Source organism: Microcaecilia unicolor, chromosome 3 (genome assembly GCF_901765095.1).
Source record: "Microcaecilia unicolor chromosome 3, aMicUni1.1, whole genome shotgun sequence".
Lineage (NCBI taxonomy): Eukaryota > Metazoa > Chordata > Amphibia > Gymnophiona > Siphonopidae > Microcaecilia > Microcaecilia unicolor.
Window position 1 is genome coordinate 6,385,653 of NC_044033.1, and position 17,462 is coordinate 6,403,114.

Below are 17,462 nucleotides of genomic sequence, written 5' to 3' on the forward strand. Positions count from 1 at the left end.
CCACCCTGTTCTGTCTCCCTCTCCAGGGTAGAGGTCTATAAAATAATGAGTGGAGTGGAATGGGTAGAAGTGAATCGTTTGTTTACTCGTTCCAAAAATACTAGGACTAGGGGGCATGGAATGAAGCTACAAAGTAGTAAATTTAATATGAATTGGAGAAAATTTTTCTTAACTCAACGTGTAATTAAACTCTGGAATTTGTTGCCAGAGAATGTGGTAAAGTCAGTTAGCTTAGCGGGGTTTTAAAAAAGTCTGGACACTTTCCTAAAGGAAAAGTCCATAGACCATTATTAAAATGACTTGGGGAAAATCCACTGCTTATTTCTGGGATAAGCATCATAAAATGTATTGAGCTTTTCTGGGATCTTGCCAGGTATTTGTGACCTGGATTGGCCACTGTTGGAAACAGGATACTGGGCTCGATGGACCTTTGGTCTGTCCCAGTGTGGCAATACTTATGTATTTATGTACTTACTTATGTACTTATGCCATACTGGGACAGACTCAAGGTCCATCAAGCCCAGTGTCCTATTCCCAACACTGGCCAAACCAGTAACAAGTACCTGACAAGATCCCAGAACAATAAGAGATTTTATGCTGTTTACCCTAGAAATAATGAGTGGATTTTCCCAAATCCATCTTAATGGCTTATTGCCTTTTCTTTTAGGAAATTATCCAAACCCTTTTTAAACCATGCTAAGCTAACTGCTTTTACCACATTCTTTGGCAACGAATTCCAGAGTTTAATTACACATCGAGTGAAGAAATATTTTTTCTTTTTTTTGTTTTAAATTTACTACTTAGTAGCTTCATTGAATTTCCCCTAGTCCTAGTATTTTTGGAAAGAGTAAACAAGTGGTTTACCTCTCCCCCTCCTCTCCTTTCCCTCTCCCTATCTGTCCCATGCAGAAAAAAAAGTCGTTGGTGTTTTTTTTTCTCTCCCCCCCCCCCCCTTCTCCTGGTGTAAGTCTTCTATTTTGAACTAGAGAGATGTGCATGGACAGATAAATATTTCACCCTCCCTACTGGAATCTAACCCATACCCACCTGTACCTGTTCAGATCCATTCCATCCCCACCCGTCTCCCCTCCATCCCCACAGTCGATACTATTATTTCTCCGAGGACAAGCAGGCTGCTTGTTCTCACGACTGGGTGACGTCCGCGGCAGCCCCCACCAACCGGAAATAAGCTTCGCGGGACGGTCGACACGCAGGGCACGCCCACCGCGCATGCGCGGCCGTCTTCCCGCCCGTGCGCGACCGCTCCCGCCAGTTACTTTTTTTCCGCGACTGAGAGAGTTGTGTTTTCCCCTCTCTCTCGTTTCAAGCCGCCGGATTTTTTCGACCGCGTTTACGCGGATCGTCGCTTTTGGCCTGTTCGGCCTCTTCTTCTTCTTCTTTCTCTTTTATTAAAAAAAAAAAAAAAAAAAAAAAAGAGAGAATTTTGCGCGTGTGGAGCACGCGCTCCTTTTTTTTTCCCTCGCTTTCTAGCGGGGACGCCTCGTTGCGGCCTAGTGGCCGCTCGGTCGGTTTCAGTTTTCGTGGTGTGATTTTAGCCACCATTGCCGACTTTGACTTCGCCGACGCGATTTTTCCGTCGATGTCCTCGAAGGTCCCGAGTGGATTTAAAAAGTGTGGTCGCTGCGGCCGGCCGATCTCGCAGACCGACACCCACGCTTGGTGCCTCCAGTGCCTCGGGCCGGAGCACAATCTCAAGTCGTGCGTTTTGTGTCTCGGTCTCCGGAAACGGACTCAGGTTGCGAGGCAAGTTCTGCGGGACCGTCTTTTTGGAACTTGCGCCGGCCCCTCGACGTCGACCTCGACGGCATCGGTATCGAAGACCGGTTCTTCGGTACCGGTATCGATGCCCGAGACATCGGCACCGATGGCAGCGACCCCAGGAGAACAGGTCCCGTCGGCCCGCCGGTCCGCCGGCGAGAGTGGGGTAGAGAGACCGCGTGGGCAGTCGGCCCCGGTCACTCCCTCAACTCGTGAGCCACGGGACCGAACCTGTCGGACCCGGTACCTCGAGACCGAGGGGGATCGACCTCCTCCTCCTCCATGCCCTCCGGCGCCGGTGACGTGCACCGGAAAAGGACAAGAAGCGCCGTCACCGGGAGCCCTCGGTGCACCCTGAAGGGAGTCGACGCCGAAGCGTCATCGTAGAGAGGAGAGATCTCCGTCGGTGGTGGAGGTACCGACGCGTCGGGGTTCCGGCACCTCGGTGCCGTCTCCTGGCCCCCAGCAGCTTCCGGCACCGACACCCTTACCGGCCCCACCGCCTTTCCCGGCAGCGGGCCTGGACGAGTGCCTCAGAGCCATCCTTCCGGGGATCCTGGAAGGGCTGATGCGCCAGGCTGTGCCGGCGCCGGGGGTGCTTGCGCCCCCGGCGCCGATGACTGTGGCGCCGGCGAGCTCTAGCCCGGCGCCGGGGCAGTCGACACCGCCGCCGCTTGCGGTGCCGGTCTCGACAGCCACGCAGGTGGAGTCCCCGTCGACGTCGATGGAGGGAGCTCCGTCCCCGCCGGCGCGGGAGTCCACCGCTCGACGACACCGAGACCTCGGTGCCTCGACGTCGAGCCGGGCCCGGTACCGGACGCAGCTACATGAGCTAATGTCCGATACCGAGGATGAGGACTCGTGGGGGGAAGAGGAGGACCCGAGATATTTCTCCTCAGAGGAGTCTACGGGCCTTCCCTCGGACCCCACGCCGTCACCGGAGAGGAAGCTCTCACCTCCTGAGAGTCTCTCCTTTGCCTCCTTTGTGCGGGATATGTCTATAAGCATTCCCTTTCCCGTGGTCTCTGTGGAAGAGCCGAGGGCCGAGATGCTCGAGGTCCTCGACTATCCATCACCACCTAGAGAGTCCTCCACGGTACCGCTGCACAATGTCCTGAAGGAGACGCTGCTCCGGAACTGGGTGCGACCACTAACTAATCCCACCATTCCCAAGAAAGCAGAGTCCCAGTACAGGATCCACTCTGACCCAGAGCTCATGCGGCCCCAGTTGCCCCATGACTCAGCGGTCGTGGATTCTGCTCTCAAGAGGGCACGGAGTTCGAGGGATACCGCCTCGGCGCCCCCGGGGCGGGAGTCTCGCACTCTGGACTCATTTGGGAGGAAGGCCTACCAATCCTCCATGCTCGTGACCCGCATCCAATCTTACCTGCTCTATATGAGCATCCACATGCGGACCAATGTGCAACAGCTGGCGGACCTGGTCGATAAGCTCCCGCCGGAGCAGTCCAGGCCTTATCAGGAGGTGGTCAGGCAGCTGAAGGCGTGCAGAAAGTTCCTGTCCAGGGGGATTTTTGACACCTGTGACGTGGCATCTCGTGCTGCGGCCCAAGGTATAGTGATGCGCAGGCTCTCATGGCTGCGTGCCTCTGACCTGGACAACCGCACCCAGCAGAGACTGGCTGACGTCCCTTGCCGGGGGGATAACATTTTCGGTGAGAAGGTCGAGCAGATGGTGGACCAACTGCATCAGCGGGAAACCGCTCTCGACAAGCTCTCCCACCGGGCGCCTTCAGCACCCGCCCCCACGGGTGGGCGTTTTTCCCGGGCACGGCAGGCTGCACCCTATTCTTTTGCGAAGCGTAGGTACAACCAGCCGGCCCGAAGGCCTCGTCAGGCACAGGGACAGCCCCAGCGCGCTCGTTCTCGTCAACAGCGTGCGCCTAAGCAGCCCCCTGCGCCTCCACAGCAAAAGCCGGGGACGGGCTTTTGACTGGATCCACGGGAACATAGCCGCCCTACAAGTGTCCGTACCGGACGATCTGCCGGTCGGAGGGAGGTTAAAATTTTTTCACCAAAGGTGGCCTCTCATAACCTCCGACCAGTGGGTTCTCCAAATAGTGCGGTGCGGATACGCCCTGAATTTGGCCTCCCTGCCTCCAAATTGTCCTTCGGGAGCTCAGTCTTTCAGCTCCCTTCACAAGCAGGTACTTGCAGAGGAACTCTCCGCCCTTCTCAGCGCCAATGCGGTCGAGCCCGTACCACCCGGGCAGGAAGGGCAGGGATTCTATTCCAGGTACTTCCTTGTGGAAAAGAAAACAGGGGGGATGCGTCCCATCCTAGACCTGAGAGGCCTGAACAAATTCCTGGTCAAAGAAAAGTTCAGGATGCTTTCCTTGGGCACCCTTCTGCCAATGATTCAGAAAAACGATTGGCTATGTTCCCTGGATTTAAAGGACGCATACACTCACATCCCGATACTGCCAGCTCACAGACAGTATCTCAGATTCCGCCTGGGCGCACGGCACTTTCAGTATTGTGTGCTGCCCTTTGGGCTCGCCTCTGCCCCACGAGTGTTCACAAAGTGCCTCGTGGTGGTGGCGGCGTATCTCCGCAAGCTGGGAGTGCACGTGTTCCCATATCTCGACGATTGGCTGGTCAAGAGCACCTCGGAGGCAGGAGCCCTCCGGTCCATGCAGTGCACTATTCAACTTCTGGAGCTGCTGGGGTTTGTGATAAATTACCCAAAGTCCCATCTCCAGCCTACTCAGTCTCTGGAATTCATAGGAGCGCTGCTGAATACCCAGACGGCTCAGGCCTACCTTCCCGAAGCGAGGGCTACCAATCTCTTGGCCCTGGCTTCGCAGACCAGAGCGTCTCAGCAGATCACAGCTCGGCAGATGTTGAGACTTCTGGGTCATATGGCCTCCACAGTTCATGTGACTCCCATGGCTCGTCTTCACATGAGATCTGCTCAATGGACCCTAGCTTCCCAGTGGTTTCAAGCCACCGGGAATCTAGAAGATGTCATCCGCCTCTCCACCAGTTGCCGCACTTCACTGCTCTGGTGGACCATCCGGACCAATTTGACCCTGGGACGTCCATTCCAAATTCCGCAGCCCACGAAAGTGCTGACGACGGATGCATCTCGCCTGGGGTGGGGAGCCCATGTCGATGGGCTCCACACTCAGGGTCTGTGGTCCCTCCAGGAAAAGGATCTGCAGATCAACCTCCTGGAGCTCCGAGCGATCTGGAACGCACTGAAGGCTTTCAGAGATCGGCTGTCCTGTCAAATTATCCAAATTCGGACAGACAATCAGGTTGCAATGTATTACGTCAACAAGCAGGGGGGCACCGGATCTCGCCCCCTGTGCCAGGAGGCCGTCGGGATGTGGCGTTGGGCGTGTCGGTTCGGCATGCTCCTCCAAGCCACGTACCTGGCAGGCGTAAACAACAGTCTGGCCGACAGACTGAGCAGAGTCATGCAACCGCACGAGTGGTCGCTCCATGCCAGAGTGGTACGCAAGATCTTCCGAGCGTGGGGCACCCCCTCGGTGGACCTTTTCGCCTCTCAGACCAACCACAAGCTGCCTCTGTTCTGTTCCAGACTTCAGGCACACGGCAGGCTAGCGTCGGATGCCTTTCTCCTCCATTGGGGGACCGGCCTCCTGTATGCTTATCCTCCCATACCTTTGGTGGGGAAGACCTTACTGAAGCTCAAGCAAGACCGCGGCACCATGATTCTGATCGCGCCCTTTTGGCCCCGTCAGATCTGGTTCCCTCTTCTTCTGGAGTTGTCCTCCGAAGAACCGTGGAGATTGGAGTGTTTTCCGACTCTCATTTCGCAGAACGACGGAGCGTTGCTGCACCCCAACCTCCAGTCTCTGGCTCTCACGGCCTGGATGTTGAGGGCGTAGACTTCACTGCGTTGGGTCTGTCTGAGGGTGTCTCCCGGGTCTTGCTTGCCTCTAGGAAGGATTCCACTAAAAAGAGTTACTTTTCCAAGTGGAGGAGGTTTGTCGTGTGGTGTGAGAGCATGGCCCTAGAACCTCGTTCTTGCCCTGCACAGAACCTGCTTGAATACCTTCTGCACTTATCAGAGTCTGGCCTCAAGACCAACTCAGTAAGGAATCACCTTAGTGCGATTAGTGCTTACCATTATCGTGTGGAAGGAAAAGCCATCTCTGGAGAGCCTTTAGTCGTTCGATTCATGAGAGGCTTGCTTTTGTCAAAGCCCCCTATCAAGCCTCCTGTTGTGTCATGGGATCTCAACGTCGTCCTCACCCAGCTGATGAAACCTCCTTTTGAGCCACTGAATACCTGCCATCTGAAGTACTTGACCTGGAAGGTCATTTTCTTGGTGGCAGTTACTTCAGCTCGTAGGGTCAGTGAGCTTCAAGCCCTAGTAGCTCATGCTCCATATACCAAATTTCATCACAACAGAGTAGTGCTCCGCACCCACCCAAAGTTCCTGCCGAAGGTGGTGTCGGAGTTCCATCTTAACCAGTCAATTGTCTTGCCAACATTCTTCCCCAGGCCGCATACCCGCCCTGCTGAACGTCAGTTGCACACATTGGACTGCAAGAGAGCATTGGCCTTCTACTTGGAGCGGACACAGCCCCACAGACAGTCCGCCCAATTGTTTGTTTCTTTCGACCCTAACAGGCTAGGGGTCGCTGTCGGGAAACGCACCATCTCCAATTGGCTAGCAGATTGCATTTCCTTCACTTACGCCCAGGCTGGGCTGACTCTTGAGGGTCATGTCACGGCTCATAGTGTTAGAGCCATGGCAGCGTCAGTGGCCCACTTGAAGTCAGCCACTATTGAAGAGATTTGCAAGGCTGCGACGTGGTCATCTGTCCACACATTCACATCACATTACTGCCTCCAGCAGGATACCCGACGCGACAGTCGGTTCGGGCAGTCGGTGCTGCAGAATCTGTTTGGGGTGTAAATCCAACTCCACCCTCCAGGACCCGAATTTATTCTGGTCAGGCTGCACTCTCAGTTAGTTGTTCTTCGTAGGTCAATTTCTGTTGTTTCCTCGCCGTTGCGAGGTTCAATTGACCTGGGTTCTTGTTTTGAGTGAGCCTGAGAGCTAGGGATACCCCAGTCGTGAGAACAAGCAGCCTGCTTGTCCTCGGAGAAAGGGTATGATACATACCTGTAGCAGTTGTTCTCCGAGGACAGCAGGCTGATTGTTCTCACCTTCCCTCCCTCCTCCCCTTTGGAGTTGTGTATTTCATATTTTTTGCTAGTCATTCAACTGGCGGGAGCGGTCGCGCACGGGCGGGAAGACGGCCGCGCATGCGCGGTGGGCGTGCCCTGCGTGTCGACCGTCCCGCGAAGCTTATTTCCGGTTGGTGGGGGCTGCCGCGGACGTCACCCAGTCGTGAGAACAATCAGCCTGCTGTCCTCGGAGAACAACTGCTACAGGTATGTATCATACCCTTACTTGCTCGCAGCCCTCTGTTTCCTCCCAACCCCAACAGCCTCCCATGGTGTTTTGGAGTGTTCCAAGCCTCGGTCTGGTGTTCCAGCTTCCTCTCTGGACGTTCCAAGCCTTATTCTAGGGCTTCAGCTGCCTCTCTCTGTACCTTCCAAGATTCATTCCGGTGCTCCAACTGCCTCAAGTCTCATTCTGGAGTCACCAGAGATTTTAGCTACACTCCGTTGGGAATCCCATGGCATCTTCTTCCGTTACTGCAGGAATCCCTTTACAAATTCTTCCATACTTGTGAGAATCCCCTGGCATTCCCGCAATCCCCATTCCTTTGCTGCTGTCTAAGTTAAACCATGGGGTTGTATGGTAAACCACTCTGTTCAAACTCACAGTCTGACACTGGGTGGAAGAAGAGGAAGATGTGGCTTGACAAGTAGATTCTCGCCTCCTCTTTACTACTACTACTTATCATTTCTATAGCGCTACTAGACGTACGCAGCGCTGTACACTTGAATATGAAGAGACAGTCCCTGCTCGACAGAGCTTACAATCTAATTAGGACAGACAAACAGGACAAATAAGGGATAAGGACAAAGGGTAGCAAGATTCCGGAATCCCAAAGAATAGCAAGATTCTGGAACCCAAAGAATAGCAAGATTCCGGAATCCCAAAGACTACTACTACTACTTATCATTTCTATAGCGCTACTAGATGTACGCAGCGCTGTACACTTGAACATGAAGAGACAGTCCCTGCTCGACAGAGCTTACAATCTAATTAGGACAGACAAACAGGGCAAATAAGGGATAAGGACAAAGGGTAGCAAGATTCCGGAATCCGAAAGAGTAGCAAGATTCCAGAACCCAAAGAATAGCAAGATTCCGGAATCCCAAAGACTACTACTACTACTTATCATTTCTATAGCGCTACTAGATGTACGCAGCGCTGTACACTTGAACATGAAGAGACAGTCCCTGCTTGACAGAGCTTACAATCTAATTAGGACAGACAAACAGGGCAAATAAGAGATAAGGACAAAGGGTAGCAAGATTCCAGAATCTGAAAGAGTAGCAAGATTCCGGAATCCCAAAGACTACTACTACTACTTATCATTTCTATAGCGCTACTAGACGTACGCAGCGCTGTACACTTGAACATGAAGAGACAGTCCCTGCTCGACAGAGCTTACAATCTAATTAGGACAGACAAACAGGGCAGATAAGAGATAAGGACAAAGGGTAGCAAGATTCCAGAATCTGAAAGAGTAGCAAGATTCCGGAATCCCAAAGACTACTACTACTACTTATCATTTCTATAGCGCTACTAGACGTACGCAGCGCTGTACACTTGAACATGAAGAGACAGTCCCTGCTCGACAGAGCTTATAATCTAATTAGGACAGACAAACAGGGCAAATAAGGGATAAGGACAAAGGGTAGCAAGATTCTGGAATTTGAAAGAGTAGCAAGATTCCGGAACCCAAAGAATAGCAAGATCCTGGAATCTCAAAGACTACTACTACTACTTATCATTTTTATAGCGCTACTAGACGTACGCAGCACTGTACCCTTGAACATGAAGAGACAGTCCCTGCTCAACAGAGCTTACAATCTAATTAGGACAGACAAACAGGGAACGGCGATTCAAGATGGCGGCTGTGTGAGAAGCACAGCTAGACGCGACCCACTCTTCTCCCTAAACGCCGAACAAGTTCGCTCCTTACCTGACCCTTGAGATGGGGAAAAGGAGAGGCAAAGTCAGGGAGATTCCCTCTCTCCCTGGCGGGTTAAGCCAACTTCGTCAGGCAAAAATGGAGGATTTTGGAATCGCGCCAGGTCCCGGACAAACTTCTACTCCTGGAGCTGAGGCTAATGTATTGACTTCGGCCGACAGTATAGACGGGGCTTCCCTTAGCCCCGTCGAACGTGCGGCTCCTCCACAACCGGGAAGTGGCTGTCTGCTGCTGAGCCCTGACGATCTGATCCGAAGTGGCTTACAGACCGTGCAGGGAGGGAGCCGGCGGCAGACTGAGGGAGAACAAAGTGCTGGCAGCCTGAAAGTACCAGAGGTGATTCCTGTTTCTATGCTGTCGTTGCAGACCGTGAGTATTTTGGAAAACGCTGCCAAAGCACCCCTTCCCGATTTGAAGCTGGAGAAAATGAAAAAACCAGCCGTAGTGACACTTGAGTCACTATCCTGCTTATAATCGAACGAGAATAACGCCCAAGTTCCGACCTAAATCGGGAGATGGGCGTTCTTCTCACAAAAACAAATAAAGCGGTATAATCGAAAGCCGAACGTTGGACGCTTTCAACTGCACTCCGTCGCGGATGCGGACAAAGTTGACGGGGGCGTATCGAAGGCGTGTCGAAGGCGGAACTGGGGCGTGGTTATCGGGCGAACAGAGATGGGCGCCCTTCGCCGATAATGGAACAGTTTTGAGCTAGAATTTAGGACACTTTTCCTGGACCCTGTTTTTTGACGAATAAGGCCCCCAAAAGTGCCCTAAATGACCAGATGACCCCCAGAGGGAGTCGGGGATGACCTCCCCTGACTCCCCCAGTGGTCACTAACCCCCTCCCACCACAACAAATGATGTTTCACAACTTTTTACTTTCACCCTCAAATGTCATACCCTCCTCCCAAGCAGCAGTATGCAGGTCCCTGGAGCAGTTGTTAGGGGGTGCAGTGGACGTCAGGCAGGTGGACCCAGGCCCATCCCCCCCCCCTACCTGTTACAATTGTGCTGCTTAATGCTACTAGTCGTCCAACCCCCCCAAACCCACTGTACCCACATGTAGGTGCCCCCCTTCACCTCTTAGGGCTATAGTAATGATGTAGACTTGTGGGCAGTGGGTTTTGAGGGGGATTTGGGGGGCTCAACACCCAAGGGAAGGGTGCTATGCACCTGGGAGCTCTTTTACCTTTTATTTGGTTTTTGTAAAAGTGCCCCCTAGGGTGCCCGGTTGGTGTCCTGCCATGTGAGGGGGACCAGTGCACTATGAATCCTGGCCCCTCCCACGAACAAATGCCTTGGATTTATTCGTTATTGAGCTGGGCGATTTCATTTTCCATTATCGCTGAAAAGCAAAAACGCCCAGCTCACACCTTGACGAATAAAACATGGGCGTCTTTTTCTTTTAAAAAATACGATCCGCCCCGCCCCTTCACGGACCCGTTCTCGGAGATAAACGCCCATGGAGATAGGCGTTTCTGTTCCATTATGCCCCTCCATGGGACTTGACTTTCACTGCCCATACCTCTCTACAAGCTGCAATTAGTAAAAATGCTGAGACTATTAAAACTTTATCAGAAACTGCTCTATCCCAAATGCAATTGACTGAATTTCAAACTACCGCAGTAAAATCTCTTACGGAAAGAACTCAAAAAATGGAACTTGTGGGACAAACTTTGATAAAGGATAAGAATTTTACTCAAAGGCGGTTGGAACACCTTGAAAACCAGTCTAAGCGTTTAAATCTGAGACTAATAAATTTCCCAAGTTCACCATTGGTTACCCCGGTACAAATGGTTAAGAAATATCTCATCGAAATATTAGGTATGTCAGAAACCTCACTACCACCTATAACTAGAGCTTATTACTTGCAGATTGAATCAAAGTTTCCTCAAGGTGGAGAAGCGATGAATCTGACATCCTTTTTGGAGTCCTCATTGGAGGTTATTACTAAAAGAGCAACTTTATTAGTCTCTTTCGCATTGGAGATGGATAGGGATGCAGTTTTGAGACTTTCTCTGAGACATTTAAATTCTATGTTTTTGGGATCAAAAATAAGGATATTCCCGGATCTATCAAGAGAGACTCAACAGAGACGCAGGGCCTTTTTGACCCTGCGCCCTAGAACTGTGGCGATAGGAGCTAGTTTCCTATTGAAATTTCCCTGTGTGTGCAGAATCATGTTTCAGTCTAAACAATTTCAGTTTTTTGACCCCAAGCAATTAGAGGAATTCTTGCTTAGTAGAGAGGAAGTTCAGGTGGTGGTATAGACCCATATGTATACTGTTTAACAGCTTTTGAGAGAAATGTCCGGGACAAGTGCTTCATGGATAAAGAGATTAATACGCTAATAATTTCCTTTAGATTAATTAAGTAATCTTACATCTTGTTTTGATTTTCTTAATATTGAGGTCGATAAATTGTTGAAATTTACTAGTTCTATTATAAGTTTAAAATTTTATTTCTAATTTGTGTAATATCATTCATGAAGGTGAAATTATGTATGTTAAAAAGCTTAATAAAAAGAGAATTAAAAAAAAAAGGACAGACAAACAGGACTTATAAGAGATAAGGACAAAGGGTAACAAGATTCCGGAATCCAAAAGAGTAGCAAGATTCCGGAACCCAAAGAATAGCAAGATTCCGGAACCCAAAGAGTAGCAAGATTCCGGAATCTCAAAGACTACTACTACTACTTATCATTTTTATAGCGCTACTAGACGTACGCAGCGCTGTACACTTGAACATGAAGAGACAGTCCCTGCTCGACAGAGCTTACAATCTTATCTGGACAGACAAACAGGAAAAACAAGAGAAGGGAATATTAAAGTGAGGATGAGAAAATCTATCTATCTATCTATCTATCTATCTATCTATCTATCTATCTATCTATCTATCTATCTATCTAAAATAAGGGTTCTGCACAAGTGAATAAGGGTTAGGAGTTAAAAGCAGCATCAAAAAGGTGGGCTTTTAGCTTAGATTTGAAGACGGCCAGAGATGGAGCTTGACGTACCGGCTCAGGAAGTCTATTCCAGGCATATGGTGCAGCAAGATAAAAGGAACGGAGTCTGGAGTTAGTGGTGGAGGAGAAGGGTGCAGATAAGAATTTTGCTAAGCACTGCTACTTGTCCTTGTATGAAGCAGAAAGGGAGTGACTACTGAGGGGAGAGAGGTAAACAGCTCATTGACAGTTTATTTTGAACAGCTGAAGAATTTTTCCAGGGGAGGGGAGTGGAGACAAAGCATGCCCAACTGCCTGTGTGCTGTCCTTTTGTCTGCTCAGGGGAGAAATTCTGTATAGTTGTTCAGAATTCCCCCAGGAGTATCTGGCACAGCTCCAGACTATATGGTACCATTAATAAACTTACCTCAAAGAAACACTAAATATGAGGTATGAGGCAAGAAACTATCTCAGACTAAACCTCTGAAATTGCAAAAAACGTAATCTACAAAACCGTCCACTCTGCAGACTTCACTTACTAGGAACCAAATGGTGGAACTCCTTCACACCCAAAATAAGAAATATACAGGAATATACTAGATTCCACAAAATCCTCAAATCGTTCCTTTTGAAACAAAACCTCACAAAGAACAACTATAGCTTAAATAACTAATTATTACTTGAATTGGTTATTACTCTGTTTACCATTAACTTTCTCTTTGCTTCATGTTCAATTTCTCATTCATAATAGATTTTCTAAATGTTAAACTTCCATATGTTTAAACTTCCCAGTATGTTTGTGATACTGTATTGTAAAATTGGATTCTTACAACAAATTACTTTCTTATGCATTACTCTTGTTATGTATCCAATACTACTCAAACTCGTTTGGGATAATGTGGGATATAAATGTCAAAATAAATAATAAATAAAATGAAAGATTCGGGACTAGAAACTCCACACTGCACAAGGCCAAAAGTCACCCTACAGAAAGTGGGTCACTTGATGTTTCTGGGGCAGAAAGGGGCTGTAAAGCTCGATGGAACAAAAGCGGGCAGTGACTGGGATTTGATTAGTGTGAGTTTTCATCTGTTTCCAGTGAGGGTACTGACTGCTTGGTACTGTTCCTTGCTCTGTTAGTTTGAACTGCCTCGACTGGAGTCTTCTGCCTCCCGCAACTGAAAACATGATACTGGAAGCTTCTGAAGTGATAGGCCGTTTCATTGGGGACCCCTCTCACGAGTATGAATACGCATCTACTAGGAACAAGGCAGACGAAGACAAGGCAGACGAAGACGATCCAGTTCCTGATGAAGAAGAAATTGTAAGTGTTTTGTTTTCACATGACTGTCTGCATAACTTTTCTCCTGTCTGCAAACTGAAACCAGGATTCACCATTCTCAGTGCACTGACGAGAAGTAATATTCCCTTCTCGGACTCTTCCTAATATTTAAAGGACTAGCCGTTAAGCCCGTTAAAACGGGCGAGATTTGTGTTTTGCAAAATGTAATAATTCTCACCTCCATCCATCCATGTGCAGCAACCCTGCTCTCTCCCCTGCCCTCCCCACAATGTCCAGCAGCCGTCCTGTATCCCCTGGCCTCCCCCCGTCCAGCAATCATCCTCTCTCCCCTGCCCTCCCCCCCATGTCCAGCAGCCCTCCTTTCTCCCCTGGCCTCACCCCGTCCACAGATCCTCCCCCTCATATCCAGCAACCCTCCTCTTTCCCTTGGCCTCCCCCCATGTCCAGCAGCCCTCCTCTCTCCCCTGGCCTCACCCTGTCCACCGATCCTCCCCCTCATATCCAGCAACCCTCCTCTTTCCCTTGGCCTCCTCCCCCCCGCCCTCCCCCCATGTCCAGCAACCCTCCTCTCTGCCCTGCTCTCACCCCATGTCCAGCAACCATGCCCTCTCCCCCCTGGCTAGCTACCCTCCTCGCCACCGCTCCCTCCCCCCTCCGTGCCGGGCCCCCTGCACTGACCTGACAGCGTCTCTCGCTCTGCTGCTGCCTGCAGCGCTTCCACACGGAGGTGAGAGGCGCTGTCAGGTCAGTGCAGGGGGCCCGATACGGAGGGGGACGGGAGCGGCGGAGATGGGGCGGAGGGTGGAGGTTGGTGCATGCGATGTTCATTTCCAGGCTCCAGCGGCAACGTCCGACTCCGTTTCCCTCTCTGTTCCGCCCTCTGACGTCATCACGTCTTGACGCGAGGGCGGGACAGAGAGGCAAGTCTCTACTGCACATTTGCAGGTGAGTCGGTCACTTGCCGTTTATATGTTTGATTTGTGCTTATATTCATTCTCACATTTAAGACATTTTACAAAAGGCAAAACTTGGCTTAAATTTCATGGAAACCTGGGCCTCAGAATCCAAACTAAAGCTAAATAAAGAAAAAAATGAACTTTTATCGCATGACTGCTTAACCTCTGTGCTATTAATGATCAAGAACCTTCTTGCAATACCATAATGTATTCTTCTTTACCATGTATGTATGCACCTTAACGCTATACCATTTGTAATTCTGTTACCCGGAAATGGCAACCGCCATTACGGCAAATGTAAGCCACATTGAGCCTGCAAATTGGTGGGAAAATGTGGGATACAAATGCTACAAATAAATAAATAAATTACCAACCTATTTGACCAAAGCGACTAAAACAGTTTCACAATTGACAACACTTCATTCCCCATTGACAATTATCTGAAAATTCTAGGTATAATTATAGACAAACATTTAACATTTGATACTAAAGTTTCCTCAGTAATCACAAATTCTTTCAGGTCTCTTTGGAAACTGAAAAGGATCAGAAACATTCAGACTATTGGTGCAACCATTAACATTATCCCAATTCGATTATTGTAATGCCATATATGCTGGCTGTAAGGAGTATCTTGAGAAAAACCTCCAGCTCAAAACACTGCAGCCAGGTTCATATACAAAACCTCTCGTACTGAAAGTGTCTCTCCTTTATTAATCAAATGACATTGGCTTCCCATCAAAGCGAGAATCACCTTCAAATTATGTACCTTTATCTTTCAAATCCTAAATGGCACAGCTCCAGACTATATGGTACCATTAATAAACTTACCTCAAAGAAACACGAAATATGAGGCAAGAAACTATCTCAGACTAAACCTCCGAAATTGCAAAAAAGTGATCTACAAAACTGTCCACTCTGCAGATTTCACTTACCTAGGAACCAAATGGTGGAACTCCTTAACACCCAAAATAAGAAATATACAGGAATATACTAGATTCCACAAAATCCTCAAATTGTTCCTATTCAAAGAAACCCTCACAAAGAACGACCGTAACTCAAACAACTAATTATTACCTGAATTGGTTATTACTCTATTTCCCATTAACCTTCTGTTTACTTCATGTACAATTTCTCATTCATAATAGATTTTCTTTTTTTATTTTTTTTATTTTAATTTGTTTATTTATTGTTTTAGTGATAATACAAAGAATACATCTTTGAAAAGATACACCAGATATAAACACAAATACACTAAAGAATATAATATATATAGAAAACATCTCTACAATCTGGTTACAACAGTCCACCATAAAGAGAAGGAGTGGGATTCAAGATTGATTAAACCAAAGGAAGTTTGGTGCTATTAACTTAAAGTTTAAGGAAAAACAAGCAGTGGTACTCCTTTATTTACAGAACCATAAACCAGAGATGGAATTAGCATTGGTTTTTCTTCATATCAAGGAATGACCTTAATTGTTCAGGTTCAAAGAATATATATTTTTTATCCTTGAATATCAAAATACACTTGCAAGGAAATCGTAATTGGAAAACTGCTCCAACATTTAAAGACTCTTGCCTCATATCTAGGAACTTTTTCCGCCTTTGCTGAGTCCAACGAGCAATGTCTGGGAACACAGAGACTTTGCTTCCTTTATACTCAGGATAAATTTTTTTAAAATAAAGTCTCAATAAAGATTCTTTATCTTGTAAGAAGACAAAAGATACAATCAATGTCGCTCTGGTTTCTGTATTATCCACAGACTGCTCCAAAAAGTTTGTCAAATCCAGCGTTTCAGGAGGAATGTCCTGTTTAGAAGTAACTTGAGGTAAAGGAGGTTTCTTTTCCAAATAGTAAATCTTTTGAAGAGGAGGGAGTGTTTGATCTGAATAATTGTATATTTCTTTAAGAAACTTAGCAAACATATCCTTCGGGGCCACAAATTGAGATTTTGGAAAGTTTAGGAATCGTAGGTTTAGATTTCTTGATAAATTTTCCATATTCTCTATTTTTCTTTGTATAGAGGCACAATCTCCTACAATATGAACTTGTTGTTGAGATATTTTCCCAATTTGCGTCTCTAGGTCAGTTTGCTTTATTATTACTCCCTCCATTTGTCTTTTAAGAGATTTTATCTGAGAAGAATTGTTCAAGGATAACGTTATGAAAGAGGTACAGACCTTGTGAAGCGATTCCAATGCTGTCCAAATCGATTCCAGCGACACCTCTTGGGGCTTGACTAAGGGTTGTATCGCCAATACGCAAGCAGAAACTTCTTCTGGCGTAGTTGTTTCAGGCAATACCCCAGTAGCCTCCCCTGTTGGCATTTCTGGCGTTCGCTGGACTCCCTCAGCTAGCCACAAGATCTCTCTGGCCTCCGCTATCGCTTCTGGGGAAGGCCACTCCTTCGAAGCCCCACTAGTCTCGGGATTCGGTACAGTTCCTCCAGGTGCGTGCGAAAGCGTCGGGGTCACAGGTCCTAACGGACTAAGCGAAAATTCGCTCTCCTGAGCGGAGCTCTTCCCTGCTCCGCTAGCGGATACGTCCGAGGTCGGAGTCGATACCAGAAATGTAGTCAATGACTGCTGCCCAGGCAAGGTAGGGATTTGCTTCGGGAGGGGTGGTCCCCTTAGCTTCCCTTTCCTTTTTGGCATGTTTAACTAGGAAAATCGTCGAAGAAAAATTTTCTTTTTGGGAGCGTCTTTGCTACACGTCCTGCTTGGGCGCCATCTTGAATCCGTCTCCGGTGCATAATAGATTTTCTAAATGTTAAACTTCCATATGTTTAAACTTCCCAGTACGTTTGTGATACTGCATTGTAAAATTGGATTCTTACAACAAATTACTTTCTTATGCATTACTCTTTGTTATGTATCCTATACTGTTTATTGTAAGCCACATTGAACTCAAACTTGTTTGGGATAATGTGGGATATAAATGTCATAAATAAATAAATAAAATAAATAACTGGCCTCTGAAAATGTACTGGAGCTGAGCAGGGCTGCCGAAAGACAAAACCGGGCCCAGGGTAAACAATCTTCAGAGCCCCACTGCTGTCCCCCTCCCCCCCCCCCCCCAATACACACATACAGAGCTGTGATCCAGAGAAAATGTTCTGCTGGCCCTGGGTTCTTCTTGCTGCCACATCCCACTTCCTGTGAAGTAACTTCCTCTTTCCACATAGGCGGGACACGGTAGGAAGAAGGACCTGTGGCTGGCAGAGCAGTCGCTCTTGATTGCCGGAGCTGGGCTTTCTTTAGAAGCTGGGCCCGGAGAATCTTGCCTCCCCCCCCCCCCACCCCTTGGCAGCCCTGCAAAATTTCACTAAACGCTTAAATTTAGTAGC

At 48.5% G+C, this 17,462-nt stretch overlaps 1 protein-coding gene across 1 annotated transcript in view; it reads left to right on the forward strand.

The window, feature by feature from the left end:
• The window catches only part of RSPH9 (radial spoke head 9 homolog), a 109,866-nt gene that overhangs the window by 842 nt on the left and 91,562 nt on the right, over window positions 1–17,462 (forward strand). The window contains exon 2 of the mRNA XM_030195737.1: window positions 13,000–13,183. Coding sequence (XP_030051597.1) covers window positions 13,000–13,183 — 184 coding nt within the window. The remainder of the gene's footprint in view (window positions 1–12,999; window positions 13,184–17,462) is intronic.